At 46.4% G+C, this 24,359-nt stretch overlaps 1 protein-coding gene across 1 annotated transcript in view; it reads right to left on the bottom strand.

The window, feature by feature from the left end:
* Positions 1-24,359, bottom strand: part of LOC8040537 — a 131,708-nt gene that overhangs the window by 89,805 nt on the left and 17,544 nt on the right. Inside the window, exon 2 of the mRNA XM_029994005.4 lies at positions 1,075-1,099. Within this exon, the coding sequence (XP_029849865.2) occupies positions 1,075-1,099 (25 nt within the window). The remainder of the gene's footprint in view (positions 1-1,074; positions 1,100-24,359) is intronic.

Below are 24,359 nucleotides of genomic sequence, written 5' to 3'. Positions count from 1 at the left end.
TTATGGTCATAACTCAATCATCAAACTCTAAAAGTTAAAAAAAAAAGATTATAGTGATACGCGTGTGATTTCCCTATTAAAAACGGAATCAAAGATCGTGACACGCCCGTTTTTATGCAATTCGGCACAGAAGCCGGAGGGTGCTATCGGGAGTGTGGCAGCCAATCGCGAGTGATCGCTTCCCGCGCGCGAATCGCACACATTCGAAAATCAGTCAGCCTTTGCTCGTTGTTGTTAGCGATGTACTTGGAAAAGGAAATAGAGGCGATGCTGGTGGTAGGCTCGTAAAACCGCCTGTCACTGCCTCGAAAAAAAAAAAAGGGGGGGGGGGAAGGGGGGGAAATTGTATTTAACAAAAAGGATAGAGACATATAAGGTCGGTCCCTTTGCCGCGCGGGAAGTAATTGCTCTCGATTGGTTGTTGCACGTCCGACGGCGCACTGTGGTTTGTGCGCCGAATCGCCGAAAAACGGGCTTGTCGCGATCCTTGATCCCGTTTTTAATAGGAACATCCGACGCGCGTATTGATCCAATCTTGGGCCCTTTAGAATGCTTACAGGCCGTAGATTTAGTTCTAAACATAAGTCGACGACCTCAGAAACAACCTTATAACCTCTTTAAAGCGAGAAAACGTTAGCTGCTTTTATTAATTTTTTTGCCGAAAGTGTGTCGATTGTTATTCCAAATATTTGCCTTAGAGAAGTTTGAACGCCATGATAGATAATCCGAGGACGGCGCACGTTCAGAAATAGACACTCCGAGCGCTTGTTTTGTAATCAAATATGAGCCCCCTCTAAACAGAATCCCCCCCCCCCCCCTCCCTTCTCTCTCTCTCCTTGATTTTATTTTCGAAAGTAGCTCGTAAAAATGAAAAACAAAAAAAAAAAAGAAGAAGGTAAAACTCAGGGAATAGGAAAATTGCGAAACGCGAAGCATGAGTTCCAAGGTATCTTTCCCTGTGCTTCTCAGAAGATGCGAGGCGACGCAGGAAAACCAGTTTTGCTCGAATGCCCCGCTCTCTGGAAGACCACGCGCGAGGAGAGGTAAGAAGAGATTCGGGGGTGGTACACTCACCGTCTTGGCATCTGAGCTCTGCACCCTGCAAGGGAAGGAAAAAAGAAAAATGAGTTCGACCTTCGCGGACGGATTTGGCAACGGTGTCGTCGGCATCTTAAGCGCCGCGGACAGCAGCGAAGTAACGCCGTAATCGTGCCCCGTACATCCGGCGCGGATATTTTATTTAATTACTGGACGGGGTACCCGCGGCGACTGTCCAGCTTCGCACAATGGTCCGCCGGTAATAACGTCCGAGGACGAGACAAGGAAGCGTTTTCGCATTACTCGCGCCGTTTGGCCGTGAGCGAGTTCTAAAAATATATCTACCTCGCGCACGGTACAGGCTTGTTAGTAATTGTTAACGGAGTATAGTGAGTAAATAAATGTACGATCAACGTTTATTTTTCTACCAAAAAATTGCCTTACGGGAAACGACGTATCGTGATATGCCGGGATGCAGGTTCTACATCTTCCCGAGTCCCACTAGAGTGACAAACCGATACAAGCCAAGCACGTGCACCATGCACGCGAAGCTCAAGCTTACTTTACGAGCACCGAGGGACTGCCGAGCCTAGAAAAGCTACCACCATTCGTGTGAATGCTGCACGTGTTTGAGGCTCGTCGGTGTCGGTGGTTTCTGTTTGTCGGTCTAGTGGGATTGGGGGCATTCTCGATATCTCTCCAATGAGATTGCGGCACTCGCCGATAAAATCGTCCAGTCACAGAGCAAGACAAGCACTAACACCCTGCGTGGATTATTAAAATAACATTAATATAAATTAACATGAATGAAAATATTCCTCATAATTCATTAACCAATGCAATAATTAACGTAACACGAAGAAAAATAACGTAGCAAAACATGAACATAATCAGCCACATATTTCCAGAATAATCTGGCTTATGAGTGTTCAGTCAGATAGTTGCATCAGCTCGTCGTTATGTTGTTATCTCGCCTTCATCCCTTGTCTGACACGAAGACCTCAAATAAATCTGGCAAATCACGTACAAAAAGCTTTTTTTTTTTTTTTTTACCGCAAAGTTGCACTATGCTTTGCCTCGTACATTATACAAGTGACAGTATGCAAACACGAGTAACTGCAGTATCCGTGGTTCTCTTTGAACTCATTGCCATTCGGCATTCGAAGCACGGATCTCGCGATGACTCGCATTCGAATCTGTATGCAGACTGTCTTTTGCATGAGGTATAAGCAGTGTGACACTCCGGCTTAACGCTCATTTCTGCTAAATGTAACGCTAGCGGTCCAAAACCAGATGTAAAAGTTTCAGAAGTAACCGTTATCTCATTCAAAAATTATAGCTGATCTTTTTTTTTTATTTTTAAGTTTTAATGGAAAAATGCGGATTGGTTTTCGCCCTTTTCGGTAACTTGCGCGGTTCAGCTACACGTATTCGAGAGCCAGAAACTCACTTATAACGTTTTAATTAGATAACAGTTCTGAAACATTGGCATCCGGTACGGATCGCTAGCGCAACATTTGGGCGCAGAATGAGCGTTCGGCAATTTGTAGATCATTTTTGCTGTAAATACAGAAACAAAAACACATATATATGTATTTATTTATTTATTTACTTATTTTGGGAAGGGGGGGGGGGGGGACATTTTGGAAATGAATGAATACAGCGACACGGCTGCCCGATTTTCTGGTTTAGTGATCAGGCTCTCAGGTTTCTTTGACATTTCTGTGCTGCCTACTAATATCACTTTTGCTTTCCCAAATATACACAATCCACTTTTTTTTTTTTTTAACCCAGGTTTCAGAGGTCCTGGTATGAAAACTCATATTCGCGTTCCATGGATTCGTGAGCGACCATGACAGGCTTTCAAGCGAGAGGCTCGTGACAGAGCCGATGGTGTGCACTCGCGTTCTCTGCCCAAACACCTCGACCTGGCGATTTCCGAAACAAATGTGAATTAATAATTATATTAACAGTAATTATTATAACTATTAAAAATGATACCAATTCACTTCACTCAAACCAACGATAACTTCGCCTGTAATTAACGCAACATGAGGTTAATGAATGTAGCATTAAATCCGTGCGACCTTCCGGGGGGCGTCTCACGAGTCACGCCACCGTTTGTTAAGGCGAAGCGCAGTTGCAACACGTCGACGAACCTCCAACATAATCGTCCGTTACTTCCGAGGCTTAACGAGGCAGTCTCGCGTTCGTAGTCCACGAACAGTAACAGCGCCCGTTTCTGACAAGCAGCTAATACAGTGTGCTCACGAAACAACCTAAAATTACTCGTTTACCTACACTCGCTTCCGTGGTCCCGTCGTTCAGAGCGCTCTGCTTCCAGGGCGCATCTCAACGGAGCGTGGTCGAAGCGGAGCCCACGGATGAAAAATACGCAGCGTGGTAAATAAGACGCAGTTTAACGCGTCTTCCTGAAGGAACCCGCTCATTTTTGCCAACACATAGACTTCGAGACGATTCTGTTATCTCCTTCTATCCGATTCGGAGCTTTCCTCCTTTTGTTTGTTGTTTTTCTTCTTCCGTTCCTTTGTTTTGTATAAGTCTAAAGTGAACCCCAGTTGTTTTCGCCTTTTCTTTTTAATCCTCGGAAGGATTGTTACGCGTCGCTCGCGTAACAACAATAATGATCCCCCCCCCCCCCCCCCCCCAAAAAAAAAAAAAAAGAAAAAAAGAAATAATGAAGCGGGCGAAACCGGAAGAGCGACGACGTTAGCTCATCTAGCGCACGTCTTCGTGTTCTCAATCGGCGCGCGCTGTCTAGCGTGCACGTGCATTTCGCTGTACGTACTCCGTCCCCGCCCACGCGCGGACCGACCGAAGCAACGTGGCGTGCTCCGCTCCTCGTAACTCACGGTGTACATCGGAGCGCGGCGCCGTGTACGCGGGGAAGGTTGTTGGGTCCGGAAGAAGCGTATTCATTCGAGCGTGGCACCCCGTGTAGTGCCGCGTAGTACAGTACGCCGAACCTTGTACGACGGAGTACGACGTAGACCTCACGAGACGGCGGTGAGATTGCTTCGAGGAGGAGGAGCGAGATTTCCGCGATGGCGGAAGAAGAGGCGTATCGCGCGTTGAACTGTGTACCTACATTCCCGGAGAAACAACGGGAGCAGGGGCCGTTTTTTTCTTTTTAATTTTTTTTGTAGTTTTTTATGATATTTTTTGTTGTCTGTACCCCGTTTTAAGGAGGGGGAGTGAGGCGGAAGAGAAGCTACTGTTGAGGATCGGAGCAACAGGAAGAAGTTGCCAAGTCGGCGGGCGGTGATCACGAGAGGAAGAAAAGAAAAGGCATTCGAGGTGCGCGCGCGCTTTTTGGCGATTGTCGGCCGACGAGATAAGGACGCGCCCCTACGAAGAAGGCTGCCGCTTCCCGGGTTTCCCCCTGTGTTGTGCGCGCGGGAAGACGACTGTCTGGAGGATCTTTTTCCTTTATTGGTTTTGCCTGCGCGTTTTGTCGTGTGTGTCTAATGATGGAACTGCTCCAGATGATGGAATCGGTGTAATGGATGGCTAGCCAACAACTATGTACCGGGATTTTCCCGTTCTGTCCAGCGGTACGAACTAAGATTTGGGTCGTGCGGATTATGTAATGATGCAGAGCAGACCGTATACTATAGGTCGCATTTTTCTATCTTAATTTATCCCGTTTTTTTTTGTATGTTTTTTGGGGCACTTTTTTTTTTTTCTGTCACAAATATATTATGTCTCAAAGCCGCTGTCTTGGGCCGATTTAGGCCAGTCATGAAATGTATGACCTATCCAGAGGAATTCCTTCTGCTTCTAACAACAAAGGTTACTCGTTATTCGGAAGGTCAAGTTTCAGAGTATATAGCTGCCCGAGCGCGCGATCACAGGAAGCTTTTATTGCACTCTTTACACACATTGTGTTGTTGTGACTTACAATGAGTCATACGCTATTCAGGAACGACGTCACAAGTAGAAAACTCGGAACGATGCCTCCTAACCATTTCGCTGCCATGTTTATTGATGAAACGAAGCATCTTTCTATAAATGGCTCGTGGACCTTGACGTTTTCATCAGCATTCGGCGTGGGGCGCAGGATATTCCCGATTTCGAGAACGAAGATTCGTACGTGCTCGTCTAGTACGCTTTGCCGTCAATTAGCGATAATGCAACTTACGTCCTTCCGACGGCAACGAGAGTTACGGTACAAAATGGAGGTATAGGTAGTTTTTTCGTGGCTGCCGCCATGTTGAAATTTGTCGTACCTGAGTTGGGCCGTAGAAGGTGCGCGATCGGCAGCAAGGCCATCCGAATGGCCGCTGTTTTAACGTCAGTGCAAGCCACGTGTATCATGTCTCTTTTTTTACGTGCCCATGAACTGCTAGAAAGAAACGGGCTCGAACGAAATTGGGTTGTGTGTATGTTTATACAGCCTAGAACTTGGTCTGCCTCAACGGGCGACGAGTCTCCCAGCTGTAGATGAGAAATTTAGCCAGTGCAGTACAACCGCTAGCCTGGGGTCTTTAATGTGCATCACGCAGTGGTGATACACGACCGCACGCCGGTACGGTGCTCATCTGCATGGGTGGGGATTGAGCCCAGGATCCTCGATTCTGCAGCGCGAGTGAGTTGCCTCATAATGCGCTTTCCTTCCTTGAGTAAAGGCTCATTCACACTGCCCCATTTTCTTACGTTAAATTATGTTTTACGAAATATTACGTTGATGTCAACGGGACAAATGTGCTTCATATTAAGCGAGGCTACCAGTTCAAGGAGAAAGCGTGACACGCGACATTCAAGACACGAATGTTTCGGTGACTTAAACGTAACGTAACTTAACGTGAGAAAATGAGGCTGTGTGAATGAGCCTTAATCCTACAAACAAAGCATGTTTCAGGGCTTAAGCTCGCGCGCCTGTGCCTCTGATAGCGCTGCACACAACTTGTGACATGAAGAGATGTTAAGTGGGGTGAATTTATGCTAGCCGCCATAGCTCGACGCTTTGACGTTAAGCCCGTGCGGACCGCGAGCTTCCAGACTGCTACTCTCACACCATCAAACGCGTCTTTCTTGTCAGATGTTACGTCACTAATGACGAGCGGCAGCACCGTCTGCCATAGCCGTGCTGCTTGGATTTGAGCCGCTAACGACACCGAGCTCCGTCCATTAACAACCTCCCTGTTTTGTATACACAATAGGTTCTTTACCCGCTCGTCGATCCCTAGGAATATACACGTATCCGGGTAGGCGGTGCCTGATCGCTTTGTGCTTGCGTGAACCGGAGGTGAAATGAGAAGGCGACGAGGAGGTCCTATGAATGGAAATGACCGTCGAGATGGTGCCAGGAGTCACGCCTGAGTACGCGCGCCTGAATTACAGCGTGATGGCAGCGTCGTGGACTTCTCGGGCCTTACAGCACACCTTGGCGTCCTTGGAAAGTACATTTAAACGCAGAATATGTTATATAGCTGGCTGCTAGAGCAGTTCTCTGTTTCACACCCCTGTTGCGGAAGAGCCTCATGCGAGCGCCGCGTCAGCGTTAGGCTGGAGCATCGTGTATTGATCTAATTGACACTAATTGAGCACTCGTCCAAATCAAACGCTGATGAAGTACTGGTTACCAGAGATCAGCTCTGGTGACCACAGGCCAGGGCTGGTGAGCAGAAGCCAGCGCTAAAGTCGCCAGTGGTATATTGCCTCGGCCAAGATTCGATGGAACAAGCACGTGCTTCGCAGGAAACGGAGGCATAAAATGCATCACCGCGAAGCACACATTCTGTGTTACCGCCAGCTTTGCCCCGTTATTTGGAAGCAATAGTTTTAAACAGCTCGTGTCGCAGAAAACTTGATGGTTTGACCCGGACGAGATAATCCTGATTGGTCGATAGCCGCATGACCTCGCCCGAAAACTTTAAACAACCCACAACGCTCACGTGGAACGTCACGTCACGCTTGGAAAAAGAGTGATAAAAAACGCGACATCTAATACGAATTAAAATAAAGGTTGCGGCATGTCTCATGTAATTTCGCCTTATAAAGCAAAATCCGAAGAATTTGAGGCGGAGGCGGGACTTGAACCTACGACCTTACGATTGCGATCCAGAAACGCTACCGCGTAGGCCACGCAGACACTTTTTTTTTTGTCCATTATTGCAAGATTTTGGCAGTGAACAAAGATTGACAATGCACGATACATTTCACTTCAACATGTACAATAATATAGTGACGACGTTAGTGAGGACGACGATAAAACGCCGCCTGTAAGGGTTTGAGAGGCGGTGAGAATTGTTAAAATTCTCTGATCATCGACAACTTCAAAAAGGCAGGCAACCACTCCAGTTCCAGACATACTTTCTGGTACACAGCTGCAATCAAGTTTACATTTTCAATGAAATAATACCGTACGAAACGGGTATCTAGATCCGCATGACGAACTGCCATCGTACATCTCCAAATAGCACGCAGGCCCAGTAAAAATACGAGGTCATATGGGAAAGGCGTCCCCTCCAGAGACAAGAAACGTATTCCACGAGCCGTGAGCGGTAGGTCCTTTTTGACAGTGCGTTGGAGCACGTCCCAGAACAGGATAGCATCCCAGCAGTCCAGGAACATGTGCTCCACGGTCTCTGGTTTGTTGCACAAATAAAAGTCCTCGCCCCACGGTACAAACATGCCCTTTTTCGCTATCCATGTCTTTACTGGCAGCATCTTGGTATGTAGTTTAAAGTAAAAGGTTTTCACAGACTCGGGAACTAGCATTCTTTTCACGCGGGAAAGCACATCACGGTCAGTTCTGTCGGAAAACACAAAGCGACCCAATGAGACGGGAAACAGGCATTCAACAAGATCTCGCGTCAGACGCTTTCGTGTAACAGAGTTTAAGTACTCTCCTGAAAATCGCACATTAAAAAATTGGTATGTATTAACAACCTCTCTTAGGAAGTCCGTTACTTTGCCTTTACATGTGTCACACGTCGAAACAATGAACTCGGGTAGCTCTCTGAACAACCGTACTCGGATGGCAGTTCTTAGAAACGGGTCAGCCTTGTCTCGCAAAAAGAAAAACCGCTAAACCAGCTGTCGTATGAACAAATGCGACAAATTAAGTCCACCCGACTTCACGCGGCAAAAAGGTTATCTCGTCTAGTTCTTTCCCACGTAGACTTCCATATGTACACGGCCATCACACGGTGCATGCGTTGCAAATGCGCACGAGAGCAATGCAGAACTTGTAACAGGTACCAAATCTTTGCAAAAAATAAAATAAAAATTACACACCGTTGCTCGCGCGAAGATAGAAAAATCCTTGCCACCCCACTTCGCGGCTTTAAAACTCATCTCCTCTGTTTTGCTACGCCAGAGCTCGTTGCTTTCACGGTAATTGTTCAAAGGCACTCGCAAGTATACACCGGGCTCTGTGGACCACTGAATAGTTTCAAACACACGCGAAGTCACGTCCCAGTGGCCGTGCCAGATCCCCAAGCATTTCGCCCAGTTCACAGCACAGGCTGTTTGAGCGCAGTATGATCTCGTCAGTTGAACAGCCGCTAAGACGCTCTCTCTATCACTACAAAAAATCGCCATATCATCTGCGTACGCTAATATTTTAACATCACATGCGTTTAAAGAAAAACCACGTATGTTCTCACTCTTGATGATACTTAGGCAGTAGGGCTCAAGAAATATAGCGAATAACAACGGGGAAAGTGGGCACCTTTGGCGAACAGAGGATAACACAGAAACGCGTTTAGTTACTTGTTTGTTAATTACAAGACTAGTCATGCAGTTACTATAGGCCATCTTTACCCCATCAAAAATAATTTTACCCATGCCAGCATGATTCAGAATTAGGGGTGGGCGAATATTCGAAATTTTGAATACGAATCGAATATTATATATTTAATATTCGTATTCGATTCGTAAACTAAGTCTCTGGTATTTTTCGAATATTCGTCGTAACACGAATTTAATCCAATATTCGAGAACGTAATCGCAAGCGTAAGTTTTGCTTTCGGTTTCGGTAAGTGAGGCCCATTGACAGCGACATAGCTGCATCGCGGCTTGAACTTGAACTGGTGGCGTCGGTGTCGGTAGCGGTAATCCGCGAGTTTCTGTTCCCTTGTGACTCCTGACTTTTTAAACTGCTCACTTTCGCGTTCGCCCACCCGTATTATGGCGGATGGAGGTGTTTGCGGGGAACCGTCTGCGAAGCGGAGAAATGAACGGGCAACGGTACCAAAACGAAGAGAGAGGAGCGCTATTTGGAAATATTTTGCTAGGGTGACCGTATCGATGGCGCAATGTACGGCATGCGAGTCAACGTTTAAAGCGCCCACAGGTACGAAAGGGGGAAAAGACCCACAGGCCCTTTCTATCTTTTCCCAAGTCTGCGCAGGGGAGCATACGTTCGCACTCCATGGAATAAACTTTGTTGTGAGTCGAAAGAATGTACTCGTCTGGTGTTTCGTCCTTTCTCTGTTTTATACTTTCTGTTATCTAGAATTTTTGGTTTTTGTATTTTTATTCTCGTTAACACCAGTGAGGCACTGGTGTTAACGAGAATAAAAACACAAAAACGAAAATTTTAGTTGTAGGGAAGACCACAAGATTTCATGCAGAAAAATCAACTGCAGTTCTGCAATTCAAAAAATTAAAATAAATGAAAAAATAAAAGAAAAATCAACTGCAGTTCCAACGTGCGAAAATAAAAATGCTGTGAATAAATGCGCATGCCTTCAACTATTCGATATTCGATTCGATATTCGAAGCTAACTATTCGTATTCGAAAATATTAATATTCGCGCACCCCTATTTAGAATGCAAAAAAGAACATCATGAGACACTCGATCAAAAGCTTTTTCAAGATCGACTTGCAACAGAGCAACTTTCCGGAAATCAGCATCACATAGTTCCAACACACTACGCGCAACATGAATGTTATTCATAATCGTACGTCCCTTGATACCGTACGTTTGATGTTCTCCACCACATCTCCAATCACCGATTGCATTCTTCTCGCAAAGATTTTCATTAGAATCTTATAGTCAGTATCAGCTAGTGTAATCCGCCGGTAATTTGCTACATCACGGAGTTTAATAGTGTCTTCACTTTTCGGGATAAGGACTGTGTGGGTAAATAAAAACGAAGGCGGGGAAACTTCGTTTTCATAACATTCACGATACTCCTGTAAAAAAAAAAGCAAGCTAAATCTTTTTTTTTTTTTTATACTTTTTTATAAAAGGCAGCACCCAAACCATCAGGGCTTTGTGATTTTCCGATTTGCGAATCATCAATGGCTCTTTCTACTTCGGACACCTCCTATCGGCTGTTCTAACCATTCTTTTATTTCACTACCTATCTTTGGCAGAAGGGGCAACAAATTTTCTGTAAAACCTCCTCCTTTTGGGGCTTTGCGACTCGGTAAGCATTCGTAGAATTCAAGAAATGCTCGCTCAATTATTCTAGAGTCACGTGTCGTGGTACCCTCATAATCAATTTCAGTTATTTCGTTGGCGCGTGCGTATCTCTTTTCTGTGGCAAACGCTCGTTTTGTTGGTGCTTCACCTGCGAGAAACTTTTCTGCCTGGGCACGTATCATCGCACCTCTGTAGTGCTCAGTATCTATGAGCTGTAGCTTGCTTTTTATTTTATTAATGTCATCTATAATTAACCCTGGGGATTTACGCTCTTCTAGAACAAGCTCTTTTAAAGTTGAGCGCAGCTACTTTTCCTCATTTTCTTTCTCGTATACTTTAGAGTGGTTGATCTTTTTATGGCGTCCATTTTAACTGCTCGTTTAAATTCTTCCCATTCTCCTGTCATCTCGCTCCCACCAGATGTTCCCTAAATTTTCAATCCTTGTGTTTATCTTGTCGTTAAACACCTCATCGTCAAGGAGCTTGTAGTTCATTTTCCAGTTGTGCGAATTAAATCGGTGTCGGTCTTTTCTTTATGATGCTAACCCAAAGTCACGAGGCAGTGGTCGCTAAAGCACACCTGCTCGACACTATAGTGTTCACACAGCGGAACAAGCTATACTGACACGTATGCTCTGTCTAGCCGTGCGTGGCTGCTTCCTTGGAAATGTGTGAACTGCACGCCCTTCGTGCCCTTTCCGCAATGTACCACGTCCTCCAAGTAATGCTCATTTACCAGTTCATTCCAGACATTGCCTCTGCTATCCCTCCGGCGACCAGGAGGAGTCCTGTCTTCTGGAGCACATATATTATTAAAATCTCCCACCACCACAAGCAGTCGTTCACACTTTTAATATTCCGCTATACTTAGGAAAAAAAGGCATCGTTCCGTTTTTACGGTCGGTGCGTAGATACATATCATATGAAACTTTTCATCTGAAAAGCAAATATCACAATACACGAATCTCCCATCTTCACGCGAAGCAACATTCTCAACAATAATACCTAAAGAATATTTCAAAAAGATGCATACTCCTCCCGACCTCCCTACCGCTTGGCTTACGCATACATCATATCGCGACTCAAACTGGCGCACCATCTGCTCAGTCTGCTCCTCGCTCTCAATTTTGGTTTCCTGGACCGCTATCACGTCGAGGTCGTTTTTCAAGAACAACCTCCTGAGCTGGCACTGCCTTCGCCTTGCAGACAGTCCTCTTACGCGACCTCGAGCTGCTTCATGGCCTCAAAAATATATTGGGAGCTTACAACCTTGCGCCAACTACCAGACACTTGCCAATCAGGAAGGTAGCGGGGAACCAGCTTACTGTGACAGCCGGTCTTCACGAGCCCTGTAAGGCGAGTGGCTGCGTGTCGTATAGCGTCCATTTTTCCCGGCGAGCTTCCACTGATATTCCAGGAGTCGCAGAGCCTGCTCGCTGGCGACAGCACTGCTTGCACCCAGGTCCTCTATTCGCCGCTTCGAAGTAATCGCGTCCAGGGGCATTTCCTCGCTGGGGCTGTTCTCCGGCGCCATTTCCTTTTCCTTGCATACTATAGCCGTTTTCTCCGCTGCTGCCTCTACTGTAGCTGCATCCGAACCTGCTGAGTGTTCGAAATACCCCGTGGTGTCCTAGAGCTTCGCAGTCCGCCTCTCGGCTGGCGCTGTGACCACAAAAGGTTCCTTTTCTCTGTCAGGTTTTCCTTCGCATTCCTTGCTAGCGGTTACTGTTGCCTTTGAAGTCACCGACGCTACAGACGCTTGCGTTGAGGACGCCGCCGCCTGTTCCGCCTCTTGTTCGTCCATCACAAGCTCGTTCGTGTCTTCCTCGGCCTGGCGTCCTCCTGCGATACGAGCGTAGGATCGAACGCAGTCTTGGCATTCGTGAGCGTATCCACGGCACTCACTACAGTGAGGCGCCATACAATCACGGCGAATGTGTCCAGACCGTTTGCATCGAAGACACAGTGGTGCACGTCCTGGAACAACCACAAGTATAGGGTCTCCGGTGAACCGAAGCTGGTGAGGCAGGCTTTTTAGCGTCATGCCTTCCCTCAGTGACAGCCATGCCACCCGGGTCGACGACTCGACGCCGTCAAACCCGTCGATGTGCCACTTTTCTCGGGTTATCTCTCTCACCACGCCGAACTCCTCCAGTGCCCTTTTCAGCGCGTCGTTGGGCACGTCGAAAGGCACACAGCGAAGCTTGAGTCGAACCTCTCGTCGATCAGGGTCCACCGGAGCACACCAACCTCCTTTCACCTTGAACTTGCCAGACATCATCAGTTTCTCCTTGGCAGCAGTCGACTTGAGGCGGACAATCCAAACGTACCCCATCTTGAACACCCCCATACCGGTCACGTCGCTCAGGACGCCAAGTTACCGCAAAGGTTCTCTGAAATATTCAGTGCGGTACGGCCGCACTCCGATGTCAGCGTGTAAAAATGCCGTGCATTTCGAAGAGCCATTCGCCGGTAGCGTCGGCAGGATAAACCGATAATCAGCAGGGAAATCTAAAACCCTATCACCGCGTCCAAGCAGGGACGCTTGCTCAGCTCCAACAGAGCTCATGATTCCGCGCGCGCTTTCGACGACGTTCGAAATTGGAATGAAGTCACGCAGACTCGCTTGCACGTCCTGGGAACGAGCAATGTTTATATTTAGCTATCGCTTTCCACTCTTAAAGGCTAACCTTGAGCGTGCTCCTGTAATATTTTTCACAGTTCTCGGAGTAAAAAATAAAAATAAATATATTTATAAATATGTATCTAGAATTTTGCTCGCCGGTATGCACGAGCGGATCACACATTAGTGAGTTTTGTAATAGGGGACTCCAACGCTCTGAGTCTTCCTATTCTAAAACTTTATCACAGCAGCTGCACGGTCCAAACACGATGCCACGGAGGGAACTTGGTTGGTAACACCTCGTTACTTACGTCTATTTATTCATCGTTTTTCTTTTTTTAGTTAGCGAAGGCAACAGCATGCGGTTTTGAAATGTGCTCACTCCCCCGCCTTTTGCAGCGGGGTAGAGTACTTTCAGTGAAAATTCTCAAAACGACGCTTTCCCATTTATTGATACACCGCAAACGTTGGAGGTCATGAAATCGGTACCACAAAACCGTTCCTTGAACAACTGATGAAACGTATCGTTACATGTGACGCTGATATCGAACTCAAGCCTGAGACTGCTTGATGATTTCTTAAAGGATATCTCCGGTCAAAAGTCGAACCAAAATAAATTACTGATATCAATTTACGAAGACTAAATGCGAGCACTGCCAAAATATTGCACTAATGCATGGGTAACCGCGATCCAGTTTAAAACTGATGCTAAAAATTGTACCACCAGCTTCTCAGCGGGCATTCAGCGGGTTGGCTTTTTGTCAAGAAACCTCGTGTTTGATGCCATGTTCGTACTCAAGGAGGTTACTTGTTCGTAGTGCCACTTCTTTCGTCATGTTTTTCTACTGCGTTTGCAGCCATCCGAGCGGACGATTTCTGTTTGTTATGTTTTAGCGGCTATAGTTTGTAATTGCTCCTCAGCGATTGCGCACGAGGATTATTGACTCCCCGCTCGGCTCAAGCGCGTCGTGGTATTGAAGGTGGCGTTCACGGGCGGTCATAGTTTAGTCCCGTTCTTGATCAGCGCGAGCTTACGATTAGCTTCCACAAGGCTTCCGCAAGATTACAGTTCTTCTCAGAAAATAGGTGGTGGCTCGTTCTGAGCACGGTGGTTCTGAGCCAGCCCTGAACCTGCGTTCATCGTGGCAAACTCACTTTTCGGCCAGCAACTTTATGAATGTGTATTAATATTTGCTACAGTTGATTAATATCTAAAAAAAGAAAAGCAAAACAGTTGTATAAAATCTTACCGGACTGACCGGAACCAAAACGCAAAGTTCGTACCTCAATACGAACTTTGCGTCATACGATGACCATGCAGGTGATCAGAGGGGCTGTCCTCATGCTCGAGCCGGTAAATTAAATTTCGACGTAAACCCCCGAAAAAAAAAAAAAAAATTAGATAAGGTATCTATAAAACTACACAAGGCATGGGAAAAACATTACATGTTGTAATTCAGAGAGGCTTCCTCAATGATTAAGTTTTACACTTTTTAAACGCCAAAAGGCATCGTCTCTTCCCCCGACGACCAAATCTTGTAAGCAGTGGTGTAGCAAGGGGGAGGGGGGGGGGGGAATGTTCGGGGGAACCCCTTTCCCCCCCCCCCCCCCCCCCTTCTTTTCCGACGAAAACGCACGTGCTGGGCTGTGAAGATCGCACGCTGGACTGTGATTTTGTAAACATTAGCAAGGTTTACATGATGCTTTTTAAATACATTTTTTGTATATACCGAGTTTTTTTTTTGTCACCATCACACCGGTAAAACAAGAGCACATCTTTGCGTCGCCACCACATGTGGCGTCGGTGCTTGGTGGCATTGAAAATTATTATTTTTCTTTCTTGAACTACGCTGAAATAACAACATAATTGTAATAGATCACTGGATATAGGCATGATTGATACATAGATTGTATACACAGAGCACGCGACGCCTATATTTGCAAGGAACGCTTTCAGAACGACGATGCTCCGTAGCGATCTTGGCGCGGCTGGTTCGGACTTTTACGAAGCTTGAAGATTTGAACACACCAAAATGGCTGCCACTATATGGCAATAGGGAGCGATCAACCAACCGCCTTGCGAGGTTTCCCTTTGTATATGTTAGTATATATTTGTGTGAAGCTAGCCGGGGGGGGGGGAAAGCAATGGCGCTATACTTTCCCAGGATCCAGTGTCTTTAGCTTGAGTTACTGGCAGAAGCATGTGACTTCATATTGCGTCTCATTTGCGCGACAGCACGTGCAAATGAATCGCGAGATGAAGCCGCAAGGTTTGCGCCAGTTGTTTTGACGGCGTTGTACACTAAAGGCCGGTTCACCCATCGGAGCACTCAATTGGCCGATCTTACCTTGCATGATGGGAACTGTAATCTTTCTGCATGCAAACATTGAATTATGAATGCGTGACTTTTTATTCTATTCCCACTTAAATTATTACCATTTAGTTTGGGGCACAAATTCACATAATCTAAAAAAAAGAAATACACCGGTTGCGAAAACAAAGCGTCGGGGGCTGTCCTGAAGCCCCAGTTGAGTTTCATACGGCTGGCCTTTTAATATGCTCCACATCATGAGTATAAATACCCTATATAATTACAGACCTTGCACTAGTCTAAAGGTAGAGCAAACTAGTAACCCAAACGTTCTGACGTATGTGGAACATCTCTGGGAAACTTACCATACCCTTGACGCTGACGGTTGAGGGTTACGCCAATAACAAACTATAGCCACACTAATGCTATAAGAATACACAATCCTCACTTTAACCAACAGATATCTAAAACTTGGATTGGGATAAGTTGTCCGGGGGACAGGCTGGAGCACTGTTTTTTGCATGGTTAATCTCGAGCATTATTTTGTTGTTTTAAGCCTAGTTTTTGTGTGTTCATCATTATGTTGTTCGCTACGCCTCAAGAAAAAAAAAGTATTATCTTGAACCCAAATTTATAAGGACCGCAATTCATTCGTTATTTTTTCCTTCTTTTTGAGCGCTTTACTTTCTTGCTGTGTTTGCTTTCTTTTGTGCGTTGTAACCATCCTTTTATTCTGCCTATCCCTTTTTTTCCCAGCAGAGAGTAGCCAATAAGGGCAACTACCCAGGGGCAAGGTTAACTTCCTTGTCATCCCTTCCTGTTCCATCCTTTCTTCCTTGTGCTTTGTGGACGGTCGAGGACACATCTACCCGTGCTCTACACCTTTCTTCTTTTTTGATCGCTGCCATCAAATTTTGATCGGAAAGGAACTCGTCACCATTATCACTTTCGACTGAAGCGTTGAAGATGCGTCTCCACAACAAGCGGTTGGGCGAAAGAAGCTGCTTTCAGACGCATTTCCGCGGTATGCAGTCCAGTCCACGCGTGACCTCAATCCTGAACGACTTGGGTCGTGGGACCTAGTGGGACCCTGCCCTCGCGTTCTTCTCGGAATGTGCGCAGAGAGCATTGGCTCCGCAAACATAATTCCGGGCCTGTTCGTTGGGAACCGTCAAAGTGCGCGCACCGCATAGTTTATGTTCTGTTTGGTGCTCTTTCATACGCAGAGCCGACGGACCTCTTCCGGTTTTCTGTGCCGCTCTAGAAGTTTGAAGGGTGTCTAGCGTTTTGTTGCGCCGTGCTCGTTGAGACGTATCGGACTTTCAAATGACTCGACCCCATTCTCGTAGTACCGGAATAGTGTTGGGAAAACAACGACACTTTGTTCGCTCTGTGTTTGGTGACACAAAGGCACCGGAGGTTTGCCTATCTTACGTCATTTCCGTCGTATTTTAAATAGCTACTCGTCCTATTGCCTGGTGAGAAGCGCAACTCTTGTGGTTTAAAACTTGTAGGGTCTTAACTTTCTCTTTCGCACTGTGAAACGTGATGGTGTCAGAGCTATGGAGCCACGTAGTTCAAGGACGCCGCCCAGGGGCGCTTCTGTACGTCCTCACTTCAACAGCTTCTTGGGTTCTTTACGTGTTTCAGAAGTTTATTTTTTCACTGTCAGAGTATAGGGGGTATTTACTGGACGCCATATTTGAGGGCGATGTTTAGGGCGCATGCTCAGAACGAGCTCACATTAATAGGTTGCTAAGACCACCGGCAATCTTGATGGTGCGAAACGCATGTTGCAGAAGAACCGTGTAAGCTTGCCGTCAGCACGCGCTCAGTAGTCGCGCATATAGCAATGGCCGCCAGCACAAACTCATTAGTGATAAACAAGCGCGTAGTCACGCGATAACTGTTGGCCTTACACATACGCAGAAAGTTAAATAACAGAGGAACGCGTGTGCCGAATGCCCACAATGGGCGCGAGAAACGCCGGGAAAGAGCTACCGCCACGGAATGACGTCAAAGATCGCGAAGCTGACAGGGCAACGAAGGTGGCAAGCACGAGCTCCTTGCTTCGAAAGATAAAACCGCAACACGACTCTTGCTTCGACATGTTTGACTCACATGTCGCGAAAGCATATAATTACAATTGTATTTAAAATATCTATTTTTAGGGTTTCCATACATTCGAGCCGACAAATATATTTCCAGCTATGTAATTAAATACGATATACAAAACACTCAAATCAGTTGAAATACATATATAAGATACTTGCATTCGAAATACCGCCCATCTCTGGTGCGCAGGGTGATATAAAAATAATGATACAAAAACTTGATTTCCGCCGAAATTTCGATACTAGGAATGTTTGTTTTTTCTCGTCCAGAATTCTTTTTTTATAACGTTGTCGCGATGCGTCAACATTGAGTGCGTGGCTCCAAGCGCTGCTACATCCGAACTCAAAGCTCGACAGCCCAATAAGGCTTCCGCGTATTCCGCACGAGCATTGCGTCATCGTTCCGTTCGCGCTCAGGCACGTCGGCGGATATTCACGTTCACATTCGTGACCCATCAGAGCGGTTGCGGAAGTAGCCGTACTCTTAAAATGCCTGAAGCGCAGTACGGGCTCCGTAGCATCGCGCCAATCCTTAATTGGGCGTAGCAGGGATAGAAAGCAATGTAATCGTGTTGTGCGTATAATTATGCAGCTGGAGGTTATTCAGCTCCATTGGGCGTCTGGTGTCTCAGTGCGGTATCGCTGCTGGCCTCGGGCCTTTAACTTTAGCAGGGTCGGCACTGGCGCATTGGCGGCACGAACCGGCGACTGCAAACGTGACTGCTCGTCCTGGCCTTGAGAATTGAGTGCTGGATTTCTTTTTCTACGATGTTTTTTTTTACAACATTTAGCGTACAGGGACAAACTAACGCCCGTCTCATAATTTCAGTGCGAACTTCAGTGATTATGGCCGAGCAGTATTTAGCGAGAGTACCTTTAAGGTCTGCAGAAACAAAGTACACCATTTACGCAAAGCTTGACTCCTCGAACGTCTGGGTCGTGGTGGGCACTAAGTTCATCGTTACGCTCCGGAGTCCGAACACAAAAACTCGGCGATAATTGTTCGCTCTGATATCCTTCTTCTCGAATAACGAAGACTTCTCGAAGAGTGCATAAAGCGCGTGATTTGTTTCTCGCTGCGTTTCCGCGGGGTAGAGCCGCGTGGTCGACGGCGGCGACAGGAAACCACTGCTTGTCCCGCGTTCGTCCTTCCTTTACTGGGGCTCTGGGGCTTTCGCAACCGGGACCCCATCAGGCTAATTGAAGGCGGACACGCGAGAACGCGTCTCCGCGCGGCAGGCAGACGCAGCAAACAAATAAAAAAAGAAGGACGAAGCGTCGGCGGGACAATGCCGCCGTTGCCGGCGCTTCATGCATCCCACAGAAGTGTCTCCCTCGGAGGAGGAGAGGGCCGGTGGACAATTGCCCTACTCTGCTGGGAGCGGGAGGAAGAACGCCCAGCCAGCCAGGTAGGTCGGCGCTCGAGCGGTCTTCTTTCCGAGGCGCGGAGGCGCCGATGCCGGCTGGCGTTCGTTGTCGTGCGGCCGCGTCTCGTTGTTTCGGCGGGATTGACCAATTTCAATTCGTGCTTCATGCTGCCGATTGTCTGAAATCGAGCGTGTCAGGTCTTTGTTTTCTTCTGCGATAGATGAAAGTTGGATGGAGTTGGACGGTTTGACGAAAGAAAAGGTCGGACGTGAATGTTCGGGCAGCAATTCTCTCAGCGACCTCGCTGGGGGAATTATTATAATAAAGACACGGAGTCGGGGGTACAAGCGCGTCTGGTTCTGGCGCACGTCGTGCGTTTGTTTACCCTCAAATGGGCCCACATGGCTTAGTTTACCCCCCCCCCCCCCCCCCCCCCCCCCCCCCGATCTCGACCGATAATGGCGTGCACTTCGCTGCCTTCTCGTCGCGCGTTCCCTGCAAGTTTTCATTTTTTTTTTAATGTTGTTTTTTGATTGATTGGCGCGCCCTTATTTACGTTCCGATAGGCCTTAAAAGCAAATTGAAACACTTGCTCGCCGTATAAGGTTCACTTGCTATAAAGAATCATGGTAAACCCCGGTGTAAGAAAAACATTGCAAAATAATGTCAAAGTCAAATTTGGCGGTTTTGCGTGCCACACTAACGAAGGGCATCTGGCGCGCCCCAGCAGTGGACTGAGGATTCGTTTTGACCACATGGGAATCATTTAATGTGCCGCCGAAATCTCGGTTACAGGGCGCCTTCTCTGCAATAAGTCTCCGTCAGAGTGCCGGCACCTCGGCGGGGATTTGAGCCCGCCGCCTGGGGATCCGTCCGTAAGCCGGCGCTTTGCCCGTGGTCCACTTTGGCGACTTGCAGGGTTATGTTTTTATCTTAGAATAACTTTTGAGGCACACGCAAAGGTGTATTGGTTGTGCGTATCTGGACTGCAGAGAATGAGAATGAACAGAGCAATACCTTGGCTTTCGAAGAAATGACTTACATACGCTCGATACCCTCTAAGAACGTAAGGAGAAAACGGAGGTATACTATTCCAGTATAAAAACATCTGTTGTTCGAGAGAGTATAATGTTTCGAAAAATTCAAAAATCGTGGGCCGTGGAACTGTGAAAATACGGTAAGGGTGCAGGCGGGCTGGTGAATATTAACCGTGTTGAATTAACCTGAGACTGGGGTAGAGAAGAAACATCAAAACGTTTCTGGAAGATCCAAACGAAGGTTTCAGTCGGTCACAGTTGACCTATATAGAAATATGTTAATTATTTCGCTGATAGGGTTATGTGCGTGCATAGGCATGCTTGTGACGTCTGAGACTTTTCCCTGCTGGTAAGTGAGGCTGCTGTCGTGTGGTGTTAGCTGAAGGTTGTTTGCGAGATTTGTAATTGATCTAAAAGAAGTTGTGTGATTTGCCCAAACTTGTTGTATGAGGCCTCATTGACAGTCTTCTTAAGGCGGAGCCTTTTCTCTAGGACTCGATGCCCACAGCGGGTGAAAGCAGTAAAACAAAAAGGAATAAAATTACCAGTGGTATACCGTCTCCTATGAGACGTTTTCCTCGCAAGTAAACTTGTCTTGTTTACTGGAATTTCTATAATGGCCCTACTGCGTTGGGGATCCCACGCAGTTCCTTAAGAATACAGAGGATGATCATGATGATGTTAGCAGGCCGTATGGTGCAAAAGCTGTGGAGGCCGTATTACAAGCGCTAGACTGAGTCATACAATCAGGCTGCTGAGGTCGCAGAGCTGCACAACATGAACTTTGAAGTCAGGTAAGACTCAATCTGGTGTGTAAGACCAATGCTATTAAGGAAAGCCAAGACAATTGATATTTGATCTCACGAAAGGCTACGGAGTGGCACAACCTGTCCGAATCTTGATCCCATAGTTTGCAATCTCGCTTCAGAATGTAGGCGACAAGTCGAGACCCGGAAACCCGCTTCCGGTAAGATCGAACATCGAGCTCTCGAAGGGCGCCCCTAGACGTCAATGGAACTGCGCCAGAACGAGCGATAGAACCCGGCATAACGGCCACGCGTCTTTTGTCGTGTATATACCGCTCACCTCGCGCGGACTACAAAGCGGTGGCGTTCTTTGTGCAAACGCTCTGTCCGTTGGATTAACGGCGCCGTCTTGGAAGGCAGGGCAGCCGTAATGCGTTCCGTCCAAACGATTTTCGGCGGGGACGAAGGCCTGGGCCCGCTCCGAAGGCGAAGAAAGAAGGACGAGCAAGAAGAGGCGTTCCGTGCGCGTCTCCTTGGCGCTGGCATCTGATGAACTCGCGCCGTGCTTGAGTGCCGATGGAGAACTCGTGAGCTCGGTCCTTCCTTGTAATGGGCCCACATGAGCACAGCCGGCGACTCTGCGTTCGCGGGGAGTGAAGATGCGATGTCGTAAGGCTCGCAGTGGGTGCGGTGGGCTTTGAGGAACAACGCCTTTGTGGATTCCGGTCGCGGCAGCCAAAGTGTCAAAGCAGCCCCGTGAGTTATGTAATGGTGTTAATAGAAGACCCAGTTTTCTCTGTTATGTTGATGAGCAGTCGTCTTTGCTCTGAAGCTGGGTCGCGTTACAGCAATGGAGTCTTGCGTGGATATGTGGCGACATGATTTGCATCTCATTTTGGTCTTGCCATTCAACTTATCTTGGTATCTGCCCGGGGTCTGTTTTATCTGTTTTAACCGACTATCCGAGGTGTGCAACACGATTGCAGCCTGGACCTCAACAATAAAAAGGCAGATAGAATAACCTGGATGTCTATCCTAGCCGTTTACATACTATTAAAAATTAAGGGAAGGGAGAAAAAAAAACGATGAGAGAGCACGACGCAATATTCTGGTGAAGACAAATGAAATGATGGGGGTGATATTACAAATCACTTTTTCGTACGCACAACTCATTTAAAGGTGCATTGAAAGTCCCTTACTATATAGTTTGTAACAGTAGCAGTGTTTGGAACGTCTTTGCAGGTTAGTACCTCGTTTTCCCGAAGGCCAAGAACATTGAAGATATTAGATGGCCGAGCACCAATTCGCTACGAATTAGGTAAACCAACTTCCTAGTACAGCATTATACTACATATTTTTAATATATGTCCAGCCTGACCAAGACAACGCTTGGCTCCGACCTGGAGCTGTGTCTCCTGAATAGCAAAAAGAGGTAATTTATCTTATGCATATTTAAAGTAAAGTTTACCAGATGGAAACGCACGTGAGTAAGCGGTCATAATTATAGGTTTCCTGCTTGGAGATCCACCGGAGGAATTCACGACAATTTTATATGCTTATTCTTTAGTTTTCATTGTACCTGCTGAAAATTACAAGATTACATGTGCGCGAACATTATTTTATACTCACCTGACATCACGTAATAATAACGCAAAGATGTCGGACTTGTCGTTACGTTTCGGTGCTCTACATGCAAACCCTGACGCGCAAACTCTCAGTGACCCGGGAAAGCAGCTCTCTATACTGTATTTGAGTCCTGCTTCGACGGTTAAAATCCTACTTCTTTGTTGCAGAAATTCTGCAACCTAGAAGCGCTAACCAACATGCCATCGGCGTATTTTGAAAGCAGGCGAGTATGCTACTTAACCGAAGCAACACATGATTACAAAAGTGCAGGCAATGCGAACATCGGCTCAAAGTTTAGCCAAAACAGAGTTCTCTTCGTTCTATAAACGGAAGCGCGTTGCTTAGTACCGTTTAGTACAACTCGTATTCCTTTTTGGAATTCATTCCTTCATAAGTTTATGTCCTTGAGTAGCGTGTTGTACTTGTTTAAGGTCGGTGTAGAACGATGCCATGAAAAGGCTTTCAAAGAGTTGTGTTGTCGAGCCTCCCCCCACAACTGTAGGAACTTTTAGTAGATCGTTTCGATAACAATATCCGATACTCCGGTGACGGCTTTGCACATGCATTGTATCGTTACCGGGAATCGTCATCAGAGGTATCGGTACGATATACTAAAACTCCCCAATGCATGCGCAAGGATGTTGGCAAAGTATATCGGGTATTGTTATCAGAGTTGTCTAAACGGTCCACCAAAACTCTCTAATATAACTGTACCCACGAATCACCTTTACATCGTCACAATCGGCTGCCTATTATGCCACGTATATTCTTGTTTACATATTTATCTGACTGTATAGCTAGTTGTACTGTAGTATCCGTTGTCGCGCATGTTTTTATTGGCACTTTCGAACCCAAGCACGCGGCAAAAGCGATTGGTGGTCTAGCAAGTTTGTGGGAACGTTATGGCGTCCTAAAATGAGTCCAGTGGACTGGTTTGCTTACAACCGATGGAAAGACTGAAATGTGAGAGTGGGAGCCAATCACGCCAATATACATTTGTTATATCTCTTTTTCTTTCTTTGAAAGAAGGGTCTCTCGCAATTTTCTTCCGGGTTTAACTCGGACACAACGAGTCCCACCTCCAGTGTTTACTATAGGAATGGAAATGCGCGTAGTAAACCTCACGAGGCAGCAAAAAAAAAAAAAAAAAAAAAAAAACGCGGCAAGCAAACCGTTGTTACTTGGAGGCTAATTGAGGCCGCGAGTGATAACGCTTGATGGGCAAAAGTCACATTGGACGCCATGGTGTCCAACGTAATGACTCGAACAGATTTTTTTGAACGCGTGGACTGGACAAGCTGCTGGAAATTACATGGCGACAAACCTCATCCACTGCCTTAAAACGTTTCAATACACTGGCATCACACTTTTGACTTGGTTTCAGTACGCATTAACATGCTAAAAAGACTAGTCACATCAAATGTTCTTATCAAAACAAAACGATACGTTCGTTTTTTTATATGTATATAATTTTCAGAACTTGGTTTCGAGGAAAAAAATAATTGTTAAAAATGCCACCAAAGGTTCAAAGCGCTTTGAAGTATTTGTTAAAAAAAATCACCGAAGTTTCTGAAGCGCCCTTAAGTATACGAATAAAGAAACAAGAAAATATAGAATGCTGCTTAAATTTCTCTCTCTCTCAATGGTATACAGCCATTGCGGCGTTTCACGATCGTCCGCACAATATAGGTCGGTTCACGTTTAACGAAAATCTTTGCAAGCCTTATTTTCCGAGACCGATTTCTTTTTTTGGGCCGCAGAATTTTTTTTAATGTTTCTAGGCGGTTATAGCGTTTCTTTGAAACTGGGAGTGGTTGTTGGGGACGTAATCAACGAGTCACACTCGGGAAAGCAAAGCCATTCTTAACGGAATAAGTGCGGCTTTCAACGCTTGCAGGTTTGAGAGCACCGCGTTCGTGTTTCCGTTGAGGAGAAAGGGAGAAAAACGGGCGGACGTTCTTTTAAATATTTTTAACTATCAACAACGAAGGTGATTGTAAGAGCGGAATTTAGCCGTTACCGTAACAAAAGTAGTCGATTCCAGACTCCTTCGCAAACGCTATACGAGAAATTATTTAGATACCAGACCTCAAA

The sequence above is a fragment of the Ixodes scapularis genome, unplaced genomic scaffold (genome assembly GCF_016920785.2).
Source record: "Ixodes scapularis isolate PalLabHiFi unplaced genomic scaffold, ASM1692078v2 PGA_scaffold3__209_contigs__length_174095766, whole genome shotgun sequence".
In the NCBI taxonomy this organism is placed as follows: Eukaryota; Metazoa; Arthropoda; class Arachnida; order Ixodida; family Ixodidae; genus Ixodes; species Ixodes scapularis.
This window is presented reverse-complemented; position numbering and strand designations above follow the sequence as displayed.